This window comes from Colletes latitarsis, chromosome 10 (genome assembly GCF_051014445.1).
Source record: "Colletes latitarsis isolate SP2378_abdomen chromosome 10, iyColLati1, whole genome shotgun sequence".
Taxonomy (NCBI): Eukaryota; Metazoa; Arthropoda; class Insecta; order Hymenoptera; family Colletidae; genus Colletes; species Colletes latitarsis.
In genome coordinates this window covers 11,766,346-11,788,516 of record NC_135143.1, presented here as the reverse complement: position 1 = coordinate 11,788,516, position 22,171 = coordinate 11,766,346, and the positions used below count along the sequence as shown (strand labels likewise).

Sequence of the window (22,171 nt, the reverse complement as noted above, 5' to 3'; positions counted from 1 at the left end):
TACCTGTTCAAAGCCGCCCAAAATTTCCGTAGTGTCTATTGCAGAATGTATGACGATTGATTTCAGTTTTTGTCCAGCCAAATTCGCGAGAAGACGGACGAGACTGCTCTTCCCGCTTCCAGATTCCCCGATCTGTTGCATAATTAATATAACAAGATAAAACTAAGTATAATAACACCCTATATAATATTTTTATTTAGTACTTAAAGAATATTTGATTTTTTAAAATGGACAAAAAGATTATACTTTTCGAGAATATATCGGATAGAATAAATACGGAATAATATGTACGTCATAAAATAATTAGGATTAAGTAACTTTTTCGTAACTATAATAGTTGAGTATTTCAAGCAGTACTTACGAGAATGGACATCCAGTTCATGTTAATACACTGTACGAGACCTTTGAGGGTAGTTTTCTGTTCCCTGAGAAGCAGCAAATCGTCGTCCCCGTACACCGCGGAATCACTACGATCTAACGTTTCATCCCCTAAGAAAACCTTTTCTTTCGTCAAATGGATCGGAAATTTTCGGTCTGGCAGAGGATAATCGTCCAATGAGAATATACTATTGTATACCTCGATCACCTATAATTTTAATGTTTTTCGAAATGACAGGCCAGTTCACGCACCGATACCTCGATTATAATATACTGAAAATATTAATGATTATTATAAATATCTCACCTTGCTTTTGTCTTCATTTGTCCTCATTCTGTCAACATAAAGTAATTGAGCACCTTTTCCAGGATTAAAGGTCTTCGTTGAACTCCGTTTGAAAGCTGCCATGGTTATTTCACACCATCTGGTAACATCTCGGAGATTCATCTCCCAAGGCGATCCCGCGTGTGCCCATGTAATTCCCACTTCAGAACTCAACTTTTCGTTAAACATAATCATTTTATTCAATAAATCTTCTGGCAACTCCGAAAATTGAGCTTTTAAAATGAATTTCAGATCACCCTGCTCAAGCACATTTATAAAAACCTGAAAAAAGAAAGTCGTAGCTTCGATTAATCTCTATAATAGAATGGAATCATAAGAAATGGCGTAACTAATCGTGTTAAACAAATATCTTGCCTACATTGGAAAACTTCGTAATTTTTTTAGCGTCTATACGTATGAAGAACAATTCCAAACTCAATGTTTGAATTATCGATGTTAATAAAAAAAATGAAACGAATAAACGAATTTACTCACCTGAGTAAAACGATTCAAAAATGACTTTGGAAGCCCCCTTCTAGCTCCACCTTGACGGAGAGGATTCTGACAACCAAATAACCGAGTGCCTGGTTTCACGGCGAAAGTCATTCCTAACTCTGGAATGTAAATTTCACCGCGATGATCGAGACAAGCATTTAGTCCTTCAAGGACAGACTGTGATGCAAGATTTAATTCGTCAAGAAGTATCCAATCCCCATTTTTAAGGGCTCTTAAAAAAGGTCCATCTCTCCAAGAAAATTCACCAGGCTTTCCCCCCTCAATTGGCAAATCAGCTCCAAACAGATCCGAAATATCCTATATAATATTTCAAATATTTACAGTAGAAATAATATTATTTTTAAAATAGAACTGAACTTATTGAACAAGTATAATTAATTAAATATATAAGTAAATTAATAAATCATTCTTTTTAACATTAAGAATACTTACTGTTTGATCGCTAAGGTTCAGTCGAAGGAGACGGTGTCCGGAAGCTCTCGCAAGTGCAGAAACCAAGCTAGTTTTCCCAACTCCTGGACTACCTTCCAATAAAATTGGCTTCGCCAACTGTAGGGCACGCAATATTTTCAAAGTATTTATTTTGGTCGTTGGGCTCGTAAAAGTAAATCCTGTGTCATGTGGAATTTGTTCATCGCCCTTTTTTATATAAAATGGAGGGATTCCAAATTTAGCCTCATGATCTTCAACATCAGACTCCTCACAGTCCAATAGTAGCTTAGACTTTAATGTATTTTTTACTTGATATTCAATGAACTTCAATGCTGAATCCTTAAAATCCTTAAATTTCTTTGTACTAAAAAGTATATAGTATTACTTGTTATAAAACAGATTAAATGAAATTACTATGAAAATTAATTTTTTTTTTAAACAAAATTTACTTTTCTGTGGCAGTCAAACCGGCACCGAGTCCATCGATATAACTTAACGCTGCACCATGGAAGAAAGCATCTCCCATTTCCAACCCTTCGCAACAATTAACAAAATTCACCCATGTGAGCGCATCTCTGACACTCACAACAAGTTTCTTTCCTATTTCTGTTGTTTGTAGCCAATTAAGAAATTCTATTATTGCTGTAGAAACGCTTTCTTTAAATTTCTGATTTAGATTGTGTACCATAATGCGTCTGAGATCGTCTAACGAGGCACAACCTTCACACCAAATTTCGGTAAACCTATTTCTAAGGGCTGGCGAAAGCTCCTTTTTACCATAATCGCCCCCAGGATTCATCGTACCGACAAAGATAAAATCTTCATTTGCAGTGACTGTTGCATTTTTTTCAGTCGACGGTTTTTCGGCAATCAAAAGTTTACGTTCAGGTTCTAAAAATAGTAACAAATTAATCGAATTAAAAAGAAAGAAATAATAAATTTTATACAATATATGAATTCAATATTCGTCAAATAAATACGAGCTTCTCTTTTTATCGTATAAAATATTTTCACAAAGAAATATTTGTTTCCTTTGAATCCATTTCGGTTCTCGAAGTTTTATTCTGATATTATTTAAATTGTAAAATTAATTCAAGAAATACTTACCTAAAAGAGAGTTTAGTCGCTCAAGAACACTATCATCTGCTAAAGAGATTTCATCTACTAAAAAGAAACCGCCATTTTTCATGGCTTCCACCAAAGGGCCGTCTACCCATTCGAACAGTTTCTGACTTTCTTTATGGTCTCTAACAGGACGGAGACTTCCAAGGAAATCTGAAGCTTCTGTGTGCATATGACAATTAACGATACTAAGTTTTTGTTGTCTAATTACTGACAGAAGTTGACAAACTGTAGTTTTGCCACCTCCTGTTTCGCCGATCAAGAGAACTGGTTCTTTAAAATCGCAGGCCTTTGTAAGAAGCACCGCCATTTTACGCATTTGGAATGTCCAAACTAAATGCTCAAATCCTGGTATTTTCTTCGACAGAAGAGATTCCAAAATTGGTTTGGTTACAGGAGAAGTCTTCTCAGAAAGCGAAAATAGAGAACCTGGATCGACGTCTCTTTTCAAATGTTTTTTTAAGACCTGAATAATTTCCGAACATTCTTCTGGATGACGGACCTTCGAAGACAGTACCAAATACCCTTCATCGGCTAGATGTTGACTCCAATCATACAAAGTGCCTTTAGTATCAGGTGCAAGATGATATCTTTCAGCCCAACGGAATAAGTCTCTAAGCGTTATAAACCCTTTTTTCCCAGCAAAGGTCGCGGTGCTTTTTCTTCGAACTTGAAGTTCCGTCATCACATTAATTACTTGTTTGCAGTATGTTTCCGGCATCTTACATCTTTTGTGTAATATTACTTGAAGCTCTTTCGGCGGAATTTCATCGAAATGTAGTTCAACGAATCTATTTCTAAACGCCCGTGAAAGTACTTTTCTTCCGCCATATAATCCTGGAGGATTCTGAGTAGCAAAAAGCATGAAACTATCATGTGCTTTAACCAATTGTTGGGTTTCTGGAATATATAGTTCTCTGTTGTCATCGAGAACTCTATTTAAGGCCTCTAAAACATCACTGGGTGCTAAATTCAATTCGTCCAAAATAATCCAGTATCCTTTACGCATAGCATCCACTAAAACACCCTCCTTAAAAACTAATTTTCCAGTAGAATCAGCTACATAAGTACCCACATACTCCTGTAGATCAGTGTGTTCATGATTGTTAATTCTGACACAGGCATGTCCAGAGGTTTTGGCTAAATATGTTATTAAACTAGTCTTTCCTACAGAAGTATCACCTTGTAACAATACAGGCATTTTTCCAATGGATACTACTCTTACTAAATCTTTTAAATTTTGTCTCACTGTTTCTGTGAGTATGTAGTTTTCAGATATCTGTGGCTGAAGATCACCTTTAGGAATCCAATATCCTTCAAAACATATAAAATGTTCGGCAGATACACTACGCGGTCTTGAAATTGGAGTTCCAAGAATCGCAGCTGCAGCTTTATTAGTTAAAATGGCCTTTACAATCATTCTTTGTACTAGAGGATAAGAATGACTATCCAATTGCGTTAGAAAACTTAAACAAAATGCTTCGTATAAAGATCTCAATACGTTTCCGCAAGGATTTTGTGCAGACACGCTGAGTGCCCGACAAAGCGTTCGTAAACTGTAGTGCGGTTTATGCCCAGTTCCATCAAGAAGATTAGTTTCGGCTTCTTTTCTAACATTCAAATAAAATTTAACGATACTTTCGATTTTCTCTGGTGGAAGATTTAAATCTTTTAAATAGGAACTTGCTAAAAGTTGTAAATCTGATTTTTCTATAAGCTCGTCGACGAAAAATTCTGTAAATCTATTTCTGAGTCCTACAGGAAGATCTTTCTTTCCAACATCTGTAGCAGGGTTCATACATGCAAAAATTGCAAAATTTTCATGTCTTTTAATTGGTTCTTTGTCTCCGCGCTCTATTAAAGACAATGATCCACAAGATCCTTCCAGTAGTCCAGACAGACACTCCAATGTTTCTGCAGTAGCCAAATTGATCTCATCCAATAAAACCCAATCTCCGTTTTTTAATGCTTTCACTAAGCTGCCTTCCACAAAAGAAAATGCCAAGGAGTACTGACTTTGCACTTGAGATAAAAGTTTCTCCAATTTTTGTGCCATTTTTTCCCATTTTTGTAAACGTTCTACTACATCCTGATTTCTTGGACTTGCTCTTAATCTTTTCAATGCTGCACCAACACTATGAACCATCAAACTAGTCAGTGTCTTCCACTTTCTTTCTTCAAAACAATGTCCAATGTGACTCAAAAATTTTTTATTTGGTTCAATTGCAAAATAGGATCGAAATAAAATTTCAAACTCTTCACGAATTGGAAAGATTAAAAGTTTGAAATCTACTGGTTTATATCCACCAAGTAAATCTGTACTTTCGCTTTGTTGGTTCATATTTATTACTATCAATTTATGGCCTGTTATCTGTGCAAGATATTGAACACAACTTGTTTTCCCTGTTCCTGTTTCTCCGACGAGAAGGACAGGTTCTTTTTGCATAACACAACTAGCTATTCGTTCTAGAAGGCATACGGATGGCCTTGTATAAGAGAAGTTCGAATTTTTTAACTCCATTTTTACACGGTCGGGTTTTTGTATCTTTAATTTTACTCTACCAATAGTAAGACTTTTCTTATAAAGATTCAATGACGGTTTATGCATTTCACAAAAGTATTCTGCTTTTGTTTTAACAATACCCAATTTATGCGCTACTGATATTGCCAAATTTAATCGTTGTACATAATTAGGCACAGAGCAGCAAAATATATCCAAAGCATCTTGAAAAATATTCAATGCAGATACTGGTGAAGATACATCAAAATCAACAACAGCCCTAGAACACCACTTAATCAAATCTCTTGTAGAAATTTGCCTAGCATTTCTCACACTATTTACAATATCATCGTCGTGATTGCCAACAGAAAACAGCAGAAATACGTCGATAATTCTCGTCGCCACTGTATGTAATAGAGGAAATAACGTTTGAACAACCGTTACAAGTTCTTCTTTTGACAAAGATTCTACATTAATGCTAAACCAATGTTTCTGAATTGGTACAGACACATTCATTGGCTTTTGTGTTCCACTGGATGCTAATCTCATAGTAACAAATAACTGAAATCCGCTTTTTACATGTACACAGTCTCTATAACCAGGAACTGACAATGTTTTGCTTTCCAAAAGATGTCCAATAACACTGACAACATCTGTTGGAGCACAATCAATGTCTTCTAGAAGCAACCATTTACCAGACAACACAGCTTCTGTCAAAATTCCAGGTTGCCACAGAAATTCTCCAGGAATATCTGTACATCTGTACATTCCCAATAATATTTTAGAGTCTGTTTGATCACCTAACTGTACCTTCGCAAAATTTTGTACATCATGGCCTGTTGCATATGCTAAAAATTCTATTAGAGCAGTCTTTCCAGAGCCAACTGCACCTTGTAAACATACACATTTATTAGAAGATACTGCAAAAGCTAAATTCTGTAAATTTCTTTGTGCAGATGGAACTGGAATTAAATTCAATTTTTTTTTTGGTTTCAAATTTTTAAAAACTGGAAGCAAAATTCCTCCAATAGATACTACAGATGGTAGATCATTAAACAATCGATCGATTTCTCCAGTTTCTGCAGACGTTATATTATTCTGACAAATATCTTTGTGTTTAATAGAAAATTGTAGACTCTTTGAAAGAAAATCATTCGTGTGAGACAAATAGCAAGATTCTGACATCCCTAACACAATAGCAATACATTTCATTGCAACCCTGAAAAAATTAGAAATTAATATTCTTTTTATGTAACCTTTAAGTTATATTACTTTTTATGTAAAAATAAGTAATATATATTACCATCTAACATATTCATCATCGACTGTTAAATATTTGTAAAACTTAGACCAATTCCATGTATATATAAAGTGCATTGGTGCACTAGATAGAATATCATAGCAAGCAGTGACTAGATGATAATTAGAAACATCAGTAACAATTGCTGTATTTCTTCTGTTATGCCTCTTTGAAGAAGGACTATAGTCATCTTCAATGGATTCAAATGGTGCTGGATTTGCATCAAAATAATGCAAAACAAATCTATAATTAAATATTACTTCATAAAATTATTTATTTATTAATGCACCTGTTCGTCTATTTTTCTTATTTTTTAAACGCGTTTTGCAATCGTTTATGTGCTTCGATTTATTTGTTTATACATTTAATTATATAGTTATAAAAAAAAAAATCATGCATCTGTACTATACAGAAAATATTATAATTAAATAAACAACAGTGAATTTTGTATTGCAATCAAATTTAATTACTTTCAACCATACTATACAATTGTTATATATTATAAAAATTAATAATTTTATTCTTATATGGTAAGAAAATTGTGATGTAATGTAAGGTATCAAAGATTGATTCTGCACATTCCTATATAAATTATCCCAGGCTGTAACTCTCAATCGGAAATGTTGTTGAGCATGAAAGAATTACAAAATACAATTTATAAGTACAAGGAATTATTAGCAGTTCATGACGATATTTTTAATTACAAAATATTAGTAAGAATATATTAGGGTGAATAAAGACAAAGTGTATGAAAAGAACTGATAGAAAATCAATATAATATCTTAAATAAATATAAAAATACGTACGTTAATAAATCATAATTTTTGTGAACAAGTTTTCCAAGGACAACGGAGTTTAACTTATGAAGAGCATCCCCATCATTGAAAGAGATATTGTCTATAGGAATGCTTGAAGAAATTAATGCAGGCAATAATTGTGGAAAACATTCTGCAACATCCACTGTACATTCTGGATCCATTAAAAACTCAGATAGAATATCTAAAATGTTGTCACGATCATTCTTGTTGAGCTCCTATAACAAAATTACGTACAATTCAAAAATTGTAATTGTAACATGACAAAAGATTAAATCATATAATTAAACACAGTGACAGGCAAACATCATTTTCTATTAATTCGACTAATAAATTATGATTTTAAATATATAAAGTTGATACTAAAAGCCATTCATATAAAATAACAATACTAACAGAAATAAAAAGAAAAATGAACACTATGTTTAGTAATTAAAAGAAAATTGTTATAGATGTATCGAAAGAAAATTAATTTACCTTATCATTTGTATAGGTTGCGAGCTTATACGCATAATTTTTCTTTTTTTCAATAAAGATCTTCAAACTTTGTAGAAGCATATTTAAAAAAATAAAAATTAAATAACACGTGGGACTTTGTGCAAACGTCGAAATCGATGCACAAATAACTACATGCTTCTTTGACGGTTTCGTCCGAACTAGTTTTTAACATACGCAGTTTGTCCTTTTATTACAAAACAAATCCCTATAATTTTTAAATTTGTGTAGTTAGAAATAGTGGATTTCGAGTCAAAAGAGCGCGAAACCCATTGTCAATTGTGATTGGTGTATATTTTAAGATTGCATAATTATTTGCAGTGTAGTAACGAGTCGTTCGCTACGATTACACATTTCATATAAAGTTAAAAGGAAGACGTAATATTTTTTCTCGATTTTAGTCGTATATCGAGCCAATTTTTATAATAATTTTTAATATTTTTAATATTTTGTGCTGACCAAAAATACCGCCAGTAACATAGGTGGCGTAACTAAGCTGAGAAATTATCTTAACATGTCACCATGTTAGTTAATTTCTTAATCATAAAAGACACCAGTCTTACGTAGAGCGTCGAAGCTTTCAGACGTAAATCTATACAATAATCGACGTTCAACAACGGCGTTATAATTTCCCCAGTTGCATTATTCCCACACCATATCACATTGTGATATAAACTTTCACGACAGCAAATGTCATGACTTTTGTTGTTATGTAAAAACAAATCTTTAGTATTGAAACAGAATTCAAGGTTCCTTCCTTTTTATTTAGTTTAGTGTTGCAACACTCGTGGCGCTACACAATGGCTTACTAAATCCCAGGGACTCGGGGGATACCTATCTTCGGTTGTTACTATTTATCCATGAAGTTGATAAAGCAAACTTACAATCAATTCGTAATTTCCATAAAAAAGTCTTTTGACAAGCAGTAGTGTTTATAACGTGAATTGCATGAAATTTTCGGTTTATTAGGAAATAAACTTCTCGATTAAAATGGGTATACCAAAGTTCTTTAGGTATATAAGTGAGAGGTATCCTTGCCTTAGTGAATCGTTAAAGGACTATCAGGTAATTGAAAAAAAATAAACAGTAATATTTGCTTTATTCTTTTTCAATAGTTCTTCGATGAACTCTCGTTTATGCTTCTTTCTGCATTATTGTACGTTTTGTATCTGTTCTTAAATTACATTAACATTTTTATTGTAGAAATACATAGTAGCATTATCATAAACAGATGTTTTTTTGTATCTATATAACTATTCCAATTGCCAAAAAGAATAATAATAATGATTACATCATTGTTTGCAGATACCAGAGTTTGATAATGTATATTTAGACATGAATGGTATCATACATGGATGTTCGCATCCTAATGACAGTGATGTTACATTTCGTATCACAGAAGAAACTATATTTAAAAATATATTCCAGTATATTGAAATATTGTTCAATATGATCCGACCTCAGAAATTGTTTTTTATGGCAATCGATGGTGTAGCACCACGTGCAAAAATTAATCAACAGAGGTGTAGACGTTTTAGAGCTGCAAAGAATATGGAATCTCAAGAGGCTAATGCAAAAGTAAAAGGTATCAATGTGCCGAATGAGAAACGATTTGATTCTAATTGTATAACTCCAGGAACACTTTTTATGTATAAACTGGATAAACAATTAAAGTATTTTATTACGTACAAAATTTCAAATGACAAACTTTGGCAAAAATGCAAAGTTATATTCAGTGGATCTCAGGTATTAAGTTTTGGCATACTGTTACTTAAGGGGGAATACCATCTTTGGGTAAAACAAAACAAAATTTGGAAATATTTTGTGACAAAATAAAATGTTTAATATAAATGTTTTATGCATATATTAAAAATACCTACTTTGAACACTATTCTTGCCAGTTTTCGTAAAAAAATGCATTAATATTAAATTTTGATAAAATATAGAATATATTGATATTTTGAAATCACAAAGGCAGCATTTCCCATTAAGTAGATAGTCGATATTGTAAATTTAAAATACTTAAGAAGCTGTAAAAATTGTTCTAGGTCGCGGGTGAAGGAGAACATAAAATAATGGATTATATTCGTTATATGAAGTCCCAACCAGATTATGATCCGCATACTAGACATTGTTTGTATGGTCTAGATGCAGATTTAATAATGTTAGGTTTATGCACTCACGAATTGTATTTTACGTTACTGAGGGAAGAAGTGAAGTTTGGTAAAGCGCAAATGAAAATTATAACTCCCGAAGAAACAAAGTTTTGTCTCTTCCATTTATCCCTGTTAAGGGAATATATAACTCATGAATTTTCTTCATTAAAGGAGAAGTTACCTTTTTCTTTTGACATTGAAAAACTCATTGACGATTGGATTTTAATGGGATTTCTTATAGGAAATGATTTTATTCCACATTTGGCAAATTTACACATTTCGAATGGTACATTGCCTGTGTTGTACCAAGTCTATATAGATGTATTACCAACATTAGATGGTATGTCTGATCTGTATTGAGAAATAATATTTAAAATACAGTAGTGCCCACTTTAAGCAGGCATGGTTACTTAATCAGAATTCAACGGAGATAAGGAAAGAGAATAAGTGCGAGTGAGATACAATAGCGGGCACCCGAAACCATATATACAATGTATCGATAACGACCAGCGTAAAGTTACGCTCGACACGCTCGATGTTCGAAGCCGCTTGACTTTCAAAAATTAGTGGGGGTAACCGCGGTCACTTAAGTGGGCACTACTGTAATATGTTCCAAGAATTATTTAAATCATGCAGTTTATTTTAGGGTATATAAATGAATCGGGAACTTTAAAGTTGGACAGATTTGAGAAATTTATGGAAAGGCTTAGTCGGTTTGATTTATTAACATTTTCCGATCATTGGGCAAATTTGAAATATTTTGAGAGTAAAACGGGAAGGCGTTTGACTGAATCCGACAAAACTGATTGTAAAAAATTAGAAGATAACAAAGAAATTCTATTTTCAAAGAGTGCAGAAGATAAAGAATTTGATGCTTTACTTAGGTCTGCAGCTGACATGGTACTTATTTATGTATATACTTATAACTTGAAAGGAATGCCGTCACGTAAACATCGCGGCAATATCGTCGTTGCTTCATCGATTAGTCGATTATCGCTGCGATGTTTAGGTTGCAGTATTCTTTTCGAAACTAATGGCGGGAAAATTAACCTGTATAATTGCATTCGGAATATTTTGATTAACGCTTTTTAATATAGTCGCCGGATTCTGATGAAAATGAAGAAGAAGATGAATTGGAACGTGAAACTTATAATATGGAATTTGTTCGACATAAAAAAGATTATTATATGAATAAATTAGAACATGAAAATATAGATGAGTTAGTATGCCAAAAAAAAATAATATAATCTAATAATTTCCTAATGTTTTTTGTTTATCAATTATATGTCTTGTTATAAAATATTTCAGAGATTTTCTACGTTCTCTATGTGAAGGCTATGTCAAAGCAATTCAGTGGAATTTAAATTATTATTATAATGGATGTTGCAGTTGGTCGTGGTATTACCCACGCCATTATGCACCTTACATTTCGGACATAAAAGGTTTTAAAGATTTAAAATTGGAATTTGATTTAGGAGAGCCATTTTTACCGTTTCAACAACTATTAGCCGTATTACCGCCATACAGTAAAGATTTATTACCAAAAGCATTCCAAACATTATTAACTGAGGAAGACTCGCCTATAATCAATTATTATCCAGCGGATTTTAAGACAGATTTGAACGGTAAACGACAAGAATGGGAGGGTGTTGTACTTATTCCGTTTATAGATGAAAAAGATTTACTAGATGGTATGTGAAAATGGTTGTACAAATTTCGAACTGTCGCGAGTGAAACTAACTCAATTAAATTTTATAGCTATGGAACCTTGTTATTCACAATTAAATCCCAAAGAATTGAAAAGAAATAGGCATGGACCAATGTGTTTGCTTTCTTACACAGAAGAAAATATGGGTATCTGTAAAGAATCTAAATATTTTCCTGATGCTGTCAGTCATGTAAACGTACAGTTCATAAATCGCGAGGATATTATTGTACCTCGGGAAAAATTAGTGAGAGGATTATCTCCTGGTGCAAAAATGGACGAGTACTGTCCTGGCTTTCCTATGTTACGGTTCATAGAACATACTGCAAAGTTGGAGAAGTCCAAGGTAAGTTTATAATTAATTAATATTGTCAGTGTATATATTTTATTTATTGCGTTCGTGACATAGGTAAAAGTGTTTGATCGAGGCTCGATCAATAGTAGTATGATTTTATATATAAAACCTCCTCCTAAAACGGACTTGACGTCCGTAGCATCCGAACTATTAGGTAAAATAGTGTTTGTAAATTGGCCGCGCTTGATGGAGGCTCAAGTAGTGGGCGTTTCAAATTGTGATAAAAAATTAAGCTTAATTCACCCGCAAATGAATTATTGTAACGAAAATATAAACGAAGAAGAACTGAAGGGTTTGCTTGGCCTGGAGTGGAATATGCAAAAGAAACATATCATTGAAACGTAAGTTAGGTTGTGTGTTTACACATACAATAGAGCCACGTGCTATAGTACATGTCATCGTATTTGTAGATACAAAGTTTCTCTTGGAATAGAAGTCGGAGAAACAAATATTTTAATTCATGCACGACCAATGGTAGGCAGTAAATATATCTGTAACAATCGCGGAGAAGTACGTTTCGAAAAACAGTGGTCGGAGTCGCAGATAGCGTATGCTTACCAAGTGATAGTGAAGAATATTCCAGTCTTCAGTCATCATTCATTATCATATAAGAATGTCGATGATATTTTCGTCCCGGGATCAATTTGTTTTATGTTAGGACATCCTCATTACGGTGGAATGGGGAAAGTATGTTGCACAAATTTGTTTCCTCGTATCAACGAAACGGCAGTATTTTATGAAAGAATTTTTTAATAGGTAGTTGAATCTGCGATTTGTAAAAAGTCAGCCAGAATAAGAATATCAGTGGCGGTGACTCCAGAACCATCATTAGAAGCGATAAAACAGCTTCAGCAACAACATAAGACTCAATATATGCGAGGAAGTATAGCTGCGCAACGATTAGGCATAAGTGCTCACCTTTTGAGTAGAATCACAGGTTCAATTTATGTGAAGCAAACCTCGGATGAATTTCATCTAGAAGAGGCGAAGTACAATATTGGGTTGAATTTAAAATTCAACAAAAAAAATGAGGAAGTAAGCCCAATATCAATCGTCGACTCTTTGTATAGATACTCGATCTCTATCATTGTATACACCTTTACAGGTACCCGGTTATACTCGGAAAGAAAATGGACAGTGGCTATATAGTTCGAAAGCCGTTGATTTGATCCGTAATTATATGGTGAAATGCCCGGAATTATTCGAACGATTAACACAGATTGTGTCCAATGACGTTTTTATGGAGGATAATTTATTTGATAAAGGGTAAGCGAATTGTTAGGTCAGATCGGCTTATAAATTTTAATATTTATTTTCCAATCATCTTTAACTTTGCAAGTAGAAACGTTTACAAAAAAATAAACTATGCTTACTGAAGTCACGTATTTTATTCTTTTGTGTTATTTTTGTTTTCTTTGTCTTTTGTTGAAACGTATAGTTCGGGAACATTAAACGATATTGTAGCGTGGTTGAAGGAGGAACTTCAAGGATTAAAAAGTTGTCCCTGTGACACAGAAGCTCTTGAACCCAACTTAATGAAGAAATTAGAGGAAGAGTTGGATGAGTTTCTCAGTGCGCAAAGCAATAATGTCAAGCACATACCGATGCTAGTAAAGCCTCATTTGCTTTTCAAACCCGGTCTGAATATGCGTAACACTCCGCCGGATCCAAAAACACAAACTTACTTTTTGGATAGAGTATGTTGCATCAGAGACAATTTCATGGTTCCTCTTGGTTTCAAGGGTACCGTCATAGGTATACACAAGGCAGAAAACCCACTGGACACAATGTACGATATTCTGTTCGATAAACAATTCCCAGGTAAATCAACAATGCAACTTTTGGGCATAATTTTGAGGGAAGAAAGAGTATCGATGTCACGAATTGATTGTTTCAAGGTGGGCTCAGCATAAACGGATGCACAGACTTACGTGCGTACCGTCTGTCGCCGATTGATTTAATAAATATTAGCCATGGCGAGAGGATAGAGCACGCTATGGAGACCTGGAAGCACGCCTCCAATCAGGAAGCTCAATCGTGCGCAGCAAACGCAAGCGCTTTCGCGTCATACAAGAAAAAGAATTATTCGTCGGCGGAGCCACTGACGTCGCCGAAACTGCGCATTATTCAGAGGAATAATGAAGAGTCGAATCAGAGCTGTCGGTTGGCGCCGCCGCCGAATGCTTATAGATGGAAGCAGTGCAATATGCAGAACACCGTCGCGAACGTGCGAGAAACGCACAAACCGACCAAGAGTGCCCAGCAGAACGCGCCTCTGGAGAATACACCGGAAAAACCATCGACATCGAAGCCGTCATTTGAGTTCCAAGCATTGTGGAACGAATTGCATAAATCGCAGGTCAGTTTAGTGGTATACAGAGTGATTCTAGAAACTAGGGCAAGCTTTGGTAGCTTTTTTGAAGCAAAAATATACAAAAAATTGACATTAGAACAGTTCGATTTTGCGATAAAGACTATTTTTAGGCAATGTAATTTTTTTGTTTTCAATTTTTTTATCTACAATGTTTTATATCTATGTTTGGAGATATATTCCAGTTTTTAAAATTATCCTGTATATTCGTCTCGTGGTTTTATAAAAAATCTTATAGATCGTTCTGACTTAGAAGCCGAATGGGTCGCCGAAGGCTGCAGTACAAGTACCGACAGGTTCACAGGTGAAGCAGATCAATAAAGGCTTTCCTGAAAGTTCCGTGAGTATCACTCTCTATTATTTTGTTATCGTTAAATCGGCTAATTCGTCGATCGCCGTAATTTAGCCGCAAGATCCTAGTGCGTTTCTGAAGGCCGTACTGAAAATTTCGAATGAAAACATAGAACAAAGCACGCAGTCAGTAACGCCAAAAACGCCTTCCAATAATACAACTCCAAAAGAAGATGAAACATTGGATACACCTCCGTTGGTGCAACAATTATTTGATGTATGTATTAAATGAAATATCGATTTAAAAAAATACGAAACATATATTAAATAATTAATGGTGATAACGATATCGAACTGATATTAGCATTTCGAAAAATCTGACACTTGACTAATCTCTTAAATACCTTGGTATAGAATTGCTTGGGTATTATTAATATGTATCAGTGTCGACCCCATCGCTAATCATAATATTAAAATTTCAGCTTAGGTATTAGTAATATGTATCATTGCTGGCTCCATCACTAATCATAATAATAAAATTTCAAAAAGTTTATTTTTTTTATCAGGCTCCATCGCTAATCGTAATAGTAAAATTTCAAAGCGTTTATTTTTATACGACGTATATCCCTTTCAGCATGCTAGACAAAACGAAAAAGTAAAGGACGAAAAGAAATTGGTCTGGTACTGTTCACAGTTAATGTATTACTATAAACTTAGTGGAGTTGGAGTGCCTCGATTTAGCTATTTCACAGATGAAAAAACTAACTTAATTCGTGCTCACATACTCCTACCAGATAAGAGGGTATTTGTAGGAGATCCCAGTTCGAATCATAGTCGAGCAGCAGGTAGTGCTGCCGAGAAAGTTTACACGGTAATTAAAGTTGAAAGCTTTAACGTGTTTTATCATATTTCAATTTCTTAACGACGTATCATCTTTTTCTTTTTTTCTTCGTTTTTTTTTAAAAAAATTAGGAATTAAATTTGGCCAATGTACTACCAAATATGAAAACACTTTTGCTACCTCCGGTGCATTGGTATTCTGGCCGACAAAATAATTCTTGGCCGCCGAATGTACGACCTCCAGGAGTACTGTTTCAATCTGCAAAACCTCAACCGCATCAACACTACCATCATTACACACCCGTAAAAGTGCAACATAATCCAGGGTACCAGCAAGTGCACAATCAGAATAATCAGTACAAGCTTCATTCTTCACAAAATGTATCGAAGTCTGAAATAAAACACAGTACATCTTTCGTTCCACTGCAAGCACAAAAAAATAGTAGAAATATCACTGCCAAGCAGGATGGAACCAAGGGGACGAATCAATCTAAGAAAGACTATCTTCAGCCAGTATCACAACAGAAAAAGAAAAATGAATTGCCTACCAAGGTTTGAGAATATTATTTATGGATACACGTGCAATAAAGATGGGCAGTATGTTATTTGGATAAGCTTTCATTGGATTAACGTTAATCATAATACGATTACATAATTTGAATTGTAACTTTTATAAAAAAAAAACAACAACAAATCAAAAACTAATTATCTTTTATTCGTTATTTGAATTTTGTTGTTTACTTTCGCCCATCTCTGATTTGCAGTTGCAACGAAATTTTGAAATATAAATCTTTTTTTGTAGAAACAAGAAACCGTTGCCACGACTATCGAGAAACAAAAATCTACACAATGCAGTTCACGCCAAACACCAAATACACAGGATGTAATCGCAAAGCCTAAAAAATCGCGGGTTGCTGCGAAATTTAATATACCATCTCAAGTTGAGGAAACAAATCACAGTAAGAAATCTGATTAAAGAAGTTCGACATGACAAAACACATGAAAATAATACAAAATATTGAGACATATTTATCTCCATCTTTTGAATACCTCTTTTTTATATTTTATAATAAAAGATTCCAAAAGACGACAACATTAGTCCTGCGTGTACAAGAATGCACGCAACTGATGCAAAACTTGGAAGAGATTGAAGTCTCGTGTACATAATATTCGGTTTGTAAGTAGCATTATTTTAGATTTCTTTTATAAGGACATTGGCTCATTATACTGTACAAAAAGACGTTAAAAGATACGTTAATTATAAATTCATTTTTATACGTACGATTGGGGTCTGTATGGAGGAACACTATTAAGTATTATAGAATACACGAAATTATGTTTGATGTACTTTAGCATACTGACTACTTTTAGTCGCGAAATATGATCATTTAATTTAGATTAAACAAAAGCGGGGGAAAAAAGTATTTCAATTTTAGTTGACTACGAAATATAACCCGTTATTTTTGTGGGATGTATATTTTGCTAATCACTTAATTATTCTTACTCAGAATTGGCAGAAATTAATTATTGACATGACGGTGAATTATGTAAAAACTAAAATTGCATTACAAAAAAAAGCAATGAATGCATTGTATGTGTAAATTTGTAAAACACACTGATCAGTGAAAATGAATAAAAATGATGTGTTGTGTAATATAAACATGTTTATCCTACATATTTACCATCATCTCAGTCTTTATTTAAAATTACTCGTTACATAAAAGATAAACGTTTATCCCGATTAAGTCTGTTCGCGAAAAAGATATCATTCAATACGCAAACAGTATCGAGTATACTCATTGATACAATGAGTTCCTTTTTGTTACATTTTTTATTTTATCGCTGATATGGCATTATAGTTCAATTTTTAGGCGTAGCTAAATTTTGAAGATTGAAATCCTTTAGAATCTTGCACATTCGCCCTGCATAATACCGTTCTCGTATGACAATACGTATAAAAGATACTTTTTGTACTTCTGAGACTGAGAATAGTTCCGAGTGTTTTTCGAATGCAACACGGAGCCACTGTGCCATCCATTCCACGCACGCTTTGTTCAATGCTAACAAAACTTCTGCGTGAGGTTCTAAATTGTTCCGTGGTACCACTCCACCTAATTACGGTGGCACGTTACAATTTTAGAGTTATTATTTCAAAGAATACACCCATAAACAGGGATAGGCAAAATGTATTTCAAAAAGCTCCATCCTACATAAATAGAAAACTCCCGTCATGGAGGTTTGCCTGTATTCGAGGTCTACTATGGATACCGAATACAAAAGAGCGTTCGTTGGTATGAATAGCTACAAAATGCCAGCGAATGTCGACATAAGATCATCGCATCATATAGCCCACTTAACTTGAGCATTTTAAATATATCAAGTTAAGTGGGATACGCTGTATATTTCGATTACAAAATCAATCAAATGTGCCCATCCCTGTATATAAATATTAAGAGAAGATCATCTACGTACCCACACATTGTAAAATCACAGAAACGAGTTCTTGGCCGATTGGTTGAATGAACGTTTGCAAGTGTGGACTCTGTCTGATGGCATGAGTGAGGAAATACCCAGCTGCTTTGACTGCTCCAGTTTCCGGTAGCGTTAAGCAATTGATTCCTGTAAGAGACATTGTGCGTACCGTTCCAGTGAAATATACCTCAACGAGGAAAAATTAAGACTTATAGAAGTACACGCGAAGAAAAAAGAAAATATGTATTAGAACATCTGAAGGGAACCTGTAAAGGGTCGAAACGTTATGTTTCAATTTCTAACAATAATGAAAAATGGTGGATAAAAAAAGCTAAAGCTTACCGCATTGTAACATCTCCGGAATTTGATCTGGGATTTGCAGCAACATCCTAGTATTCTTCTTGCAAATTTGGCCCAACAGTCCAAGATATGCCTCCATCAGTTCCGCCCAATCAGACAAATTACCATTAACGGATCTACAGGCTCTAACACCGCTTAACGTTACCGAACTCAATTCTCCGAAAATGGGTCCTATGACATTATCGGGATCACGTCCGAACAGTGGCACAAGTTGTCGAAGAAGATCCAACGCGGCAGGATGGGGCCACGTTTTGTACGAACCAGCCAAGATCGGAAGAAGAGGTCGGGCATCCACTTCGGGATGCAACAACGATGACAGAGAATTCTGCGCGCAAACGTACATTTCTTCTAGTGTAGCATTGTCCTGCCCCCACTCAGGATGCCCAACAATTTGATTGAATATTGGGAGTAGTCCGTGTAGTACAGTCTTTCCGATAGATCCTTCCAGCGTAGAAAAAAACATACTAACCATTTTTAATTGTTTTGTTACAGCAACGCGGGCCATGAACAATGGTTGCTTCAACAATTCTCGTATTTTTATTATGCAAAAACCTAACGTGGCATCAAGGTGGGCTAGTCGCTCTTCGACGGTGGATAAAGTGGTTAATAATTTGCCGGCGGCGTACATCAGTCGCAAACCTTCCATGCCGCCGGGTGTAACGTTTGGAAGTGTTTGCTCAATTGTATTTAAAATAGATGGCGCAAAAGGTGTCATGTGTCGTCCACATTCTCTTGCGAGGTCCTTCAAAGCCATACTAGCAAGGGGTGCTGTCACAGAACCACTGACTAAACCTAACGTCACAATTTGCAGTACTCTTTCTAGCCAGGGATCCGGATGTTCCCCTATCCACTCGGCGTACGATCCTATCGTTGAACACGCGCATGCTAAAAGCTGTAAATGTTAAATAAATGTTCAAATATTTATAATATTGTAATTATTTTCTAGAAAATATTTGGCAAATTTCAACGTACAGTGTCCCCTCTAAACTGTTACAGACTACTCCATAATTCGATTATGCACGATTTTAGTACAAGAGAACTTACCTCTCCCGGATAGTGATCATAAGGGATATGAGTAAGAATCAAATCCATCAAAGCAGGAATGTAATGCGACTCTTCTACGCCAACACTAACCGCTATAGCTTCGAAAGCGTGTAACGCTGATTCCACGTTGGTCCACTTTTCCGTATTGTTCAGTGTTTGACTTAATCTTTGTCCGAGAAGTATCAATAAATCTTCTCTCAGTACCCTATAACAGTAATCGAAGGTGTCCGCAATATCCTGTCTGTAACATCTAAAGAGTTCCCGTTCTTCCGCGTCCCCTGCTTCACTCGGAGATGAAGGAAGCGTTGATTTTCGCAATAATGCTTGAGCCAATCTTGCATAAATTGGTTTTACAGCCTCTAAAGCATAACTCTCGTAAGGTTCGTCGAGCGTAGCAGTATCATCTTGTAACGAGGACCAAAATTCGAATGGTATACAACTCCGAGTTTCATCCGTCGGATACCGTCCTTTTTGTTCCGAACATTCTAATAGCAACTCGATCAAGTTTTCTGAAGTCCATTTTTGTGTATCATTTCCTTGCACTAAAGCAATTAAAAATTCTCTGCTATGAGTTTCGCCAATAGCAGTTAAGATTTCACAGAAGTACTGTCCACTGTATTGCCTAGCTATGGTTACCAAACTTCGCGCCCAATTCCATAACGTTTGCGGTCTATTTCTAAGTTCATAATGGGTTACTATTATAGTTAAACATTCTTGAACAATTTCCCAACCTCTGGCATTTTCCTCGTCCGAACCTTCTCTTTAATTCAATACAAAATATATATATATATTTCATGCTTCTAATAAGTTTGAAATACAGTAGTGCCCATTTAAGTGTCCGTGGTTATCCCCACCAATTCTCGAAAACCAAGCGGCTTCGAACATTGAGCGTGTTGAGCGTAACTTGACGCTGGTCGTTATCGATACATTGTATATATGGTTTCGAGTGCCAGCTATTGTGTCTCACTCGCACTTATCCTCTTTCCTTATCTCCGTTGAATTCTGAGAAATAACCATGCCCACTTAAACGACCGCGGATACGTAAATAGGCACTACTGTAAGTATAAATTGAACGCCTGTACCTGCTTGGCGCATAATACGCTGCAGCGATTAGTAAATGAGGATATATTTGTCCAGTTGCATCTAAAGGAAGTTGATAGACTTTGAGCCACGATAATGCACACTCCATTGCTAACAAGTGCAATGCATTATCGCTATTTTGGGAATTTGGGTTGCACATTGAGAAAATTTGTTGTAGAAGCCACGTGGTTCTGTACCAACCATTACACAAAGTTTTGGGTAACTTGAGCTTTTCTTCAAATCTTTTTTCAAACTAATTGGGGTATTGAAAGCAGGTATTAGTTTGAAAATCACTAAATATTAACATAGTGTATTTATATATATTTTACTTTTACCGGTAACACAGAAAGCGTGCGTAGTAACAATTCCAACATGGGAAGCGAATCATAGGGCAATATCCTCATGAGTTCATCCACAACATTTTTATCTTTTTCCTCATTTTCAGTAGCACTCACATTCATCACAAATCCAGCCAACTAAAACCACAAAATTTATTAATACACCATTATAATATTAAAGTAACCTGAATAGATTTATAATTAATATAAAAAATATTACCGTTTGGCATAGTTTAGAGAGGACAAATTTGGGCATATTTGGTTGTTTCATAATACTGAGTAAACGTTCTTGCAGAACAGGGTATTCATTTTTAGGCACTTCATCCCATTGTTTAGAAATTTTGGTGTGCAATGTAGTAGCTGCAAAAAATTGTAATTCCCACGACTGCAACAAGAATTAAGATTTGTAATTGTAACAGGACAAATAATAAGAGATTAACAAATAATTTGCATACTTTAGAAGGGTCTAGAAGTTCCCAGACAAATGTCCAAGCCTCCGGGGAGGCCTGAACCCGTAAAAGCCAAGAATGCACGTCATTATTTCCTTCCATGTATAACTGTCTCACTGCATGTTCAACTACAGTTACATAATCCATCACAGATTATTTGTTTATCCTGTAAGATCTGTGCCAGAGTTACAGTATTATTTATTTATATTCTACAAAAGTTTCATTGTCAGCAGAGAACTGCTTTTGCCACTCAATTCTACCAGGGCTTTGTATTTAGTTCATTTCGCAGGTCATATCGCGGAGAATTTTTCTATCGTCTTTTTGAAAAGTCTTTTAAACCACAGCCCCTGAGAATTTTCGCGTCAATCTTGTTAATTCTTATTTACACGATCTTTTCTTCGCTTTAAAAATCTTACGAGTTGCTAAACACCTGCCTATGCTTGCCTGTTCTCTCTCTCACCATCTGTGAGAGCCCTATTTTCATCATAGCTTTTAAAATATATAAACGGTTATAATTTAGTCAGCAAATATCGACGATGAGAAAAACTGAACTGTGAAAATAATGCAATACTATACAGGAGTAGATATATACTCGTTCTATTCGATTCTATTCTTAAATTGTCAAATACCATGTTTCACTCATCCTCTGTTTAATTAAAGATAGAATCCACGTAAACAAAAACCATGTGACTTAGCAGGAATGTGAATTAGTATTGCAACCCTAATTTTTATAGACTAACACATTAGTGCACGAATATATAACATATAATTTTGAATCCACCAATTGCATGGATGATTTCGACATACACAGTGCCTCTTTATATATT

General features: G+C 34.8%; 3 protein-coding genes across 6 annotated transcripts in view; 1 reads left to right on the top strand and 2 right to left on the bottom strand.

Annotated features, from left to right (window-relative positions):
* Nucleotides 1-8,032, bottom strand: part of LOC143347220 (midasin) — a 47,719-nt gene extending 39,687 nt beyond the window's left edge. The window contains exons 1-10 of the mRNA XM_076776218.1: nucleotides 7,866-8,032; nucleotides 7,380-7,606; nucleotides 6,577-6,816; nucleotides 2,759-6,492; nucleotides 2,101-2,542; nucleotides 1,652-2,015; nucleotides 1,199-1,516; nucleotides 686-985; nucleotides 362-586; nucleotides 4-132 (exon numbers count right to left, since the gene is read on the bottom strand). Coding sequence (XP_076632333.1) covers nucleotides 4-132; nucleotides 362-586; nucleotides 686-985; nucleotides 1,199-1,516; nucleotides 1,652-2,015; nucleotides 2,101-2,542; nucleotides 2,759-6,492; nucleotides 6,577-6,816; nucleotides 7,380-7,606; nucleotides 7,866-7,946 — 6,060 coding nt within the window. The 5' untranslated portion in view covers nucleotides 7,947-8,032. The remainder of the gene's footprint in view (nucleotides 1-3; nucleotides 133-361; nucleotides 587-685; nucleotides 986-1,198; nucleotides 1,517-1,651; nucleotides 2,016-2,100; nucleotides 2,543-2,758; nucleotides 6,493-6,576; nucleotides 6,817-7,379; nucleotides 7,607-7,865) is intronic.
* Nucleotides 8,033-8,732: 700 nt separating this feature from the next.
* Nucleotides 8,733-19,354, top strand: Pcm (5'-3' exoribonuclease pacman). Of its 2 annotated transcripts, none has more exons than XR_013080383.1 (20): nucleotides 8,733-8,948; nucleotides 9,189-9,629; nucleotides 9,932-10,379; nucleotides 10,686-10,939; nucleotides 11,137-11,258; nucleotides 11,348-11,730; nucleotides 11,798-12,090; nucleotides 12,154-12,440; nucleotides 12,510-12,786; nucleotides 12,856-13,134; nucleotides 13,205-13,365; nucleotides 13,538-13,920; nucleotides 13,998-14,458; nucleotides 14,724-14,810; nucleotides 14,877-15,038; nucleotides 15,396-15,632; nucleotides 15,734-16,153; nucleotides 16,404-16,560; nucleotides 16,678-16,778; nucleotides 18,926-19,354. XR_013080383.1 is itself a non-coding variant. In XM_076774094.1 (20 exons), exons 2-20 carry the CDS (start codon nucleotides 8,874-8,876, stop codon nucleotides 16,698-16,700), a joined length of 4,950 nt encoding a protein of 1,649 aa, XP_076630209.1. In that variant the 5' UTR covers nucleotides 8,762-8,776; nucleotides 8,853-8,873; the 3' UTR covers nucleotides 16,701-17,261. The 2 variants fall into 2 exon arrangements, 1 of the variants encoding a protein (XP_076630209.1); XM_076774094.1 differs by lacking the exon at nucleotides 18,926-19,354 and having other exon boundaries at nucleotides 8,762-8,776; nucleotides 8,853-8,948; nucleotides 16,678-17,261.
* Nucleotides 17,450-22,090, bottom strand: LOC143346203 (importin-13-like). Of its 3 annotated transcripts, none has more exons than XM_076774097.1 (9): nucleotides 21,761-22,088; nucleotides 21,351-21,519; nucleotides 21,116-21,280; nucleotides 20,893-21,033; nucleotides 20,560-20,810; nucleotides 19,478-20,237; nucleotides 18,416-19,325; nucleotides 18,074-18,220; nucleotides 17,450-17,712 (listed from the first exon to the last, which is right to left on the bottom strand). In XM_076774097.1, exons 2-9 carry the CDS (start codon nucleotides 21,489-21,491, stop codon nucleotides 17,462-17,464), a joined length of 2,766 nt encoding a protein of 921 aa, XP_076630212.1. In that variant the 5' UTR covers nucleotides 21,492-21,519; nucleotides 21,761-22,088; the 3' UTR covers nucleotides 17,450-17,461. The 3 variants fall into 3 exon arrangements, with proteins under 3 accessions (XP_076630212.1, XP_076630211.1, XP_076630213.1); XM_076774096.1 differs by having other exon boundaries at nucleotides 21,351-21,691; nucleotides 21,761-22,087; XM_076774098.1 differs by lacking the exon at nucleotides 17,450-17,712 and having other exon boundaries at nucleotides 18,181-18,339; nucleotides 21,351-22,090.
* Nucleotides 22,091-22,171: the final 81 nt, after the last annotated feature.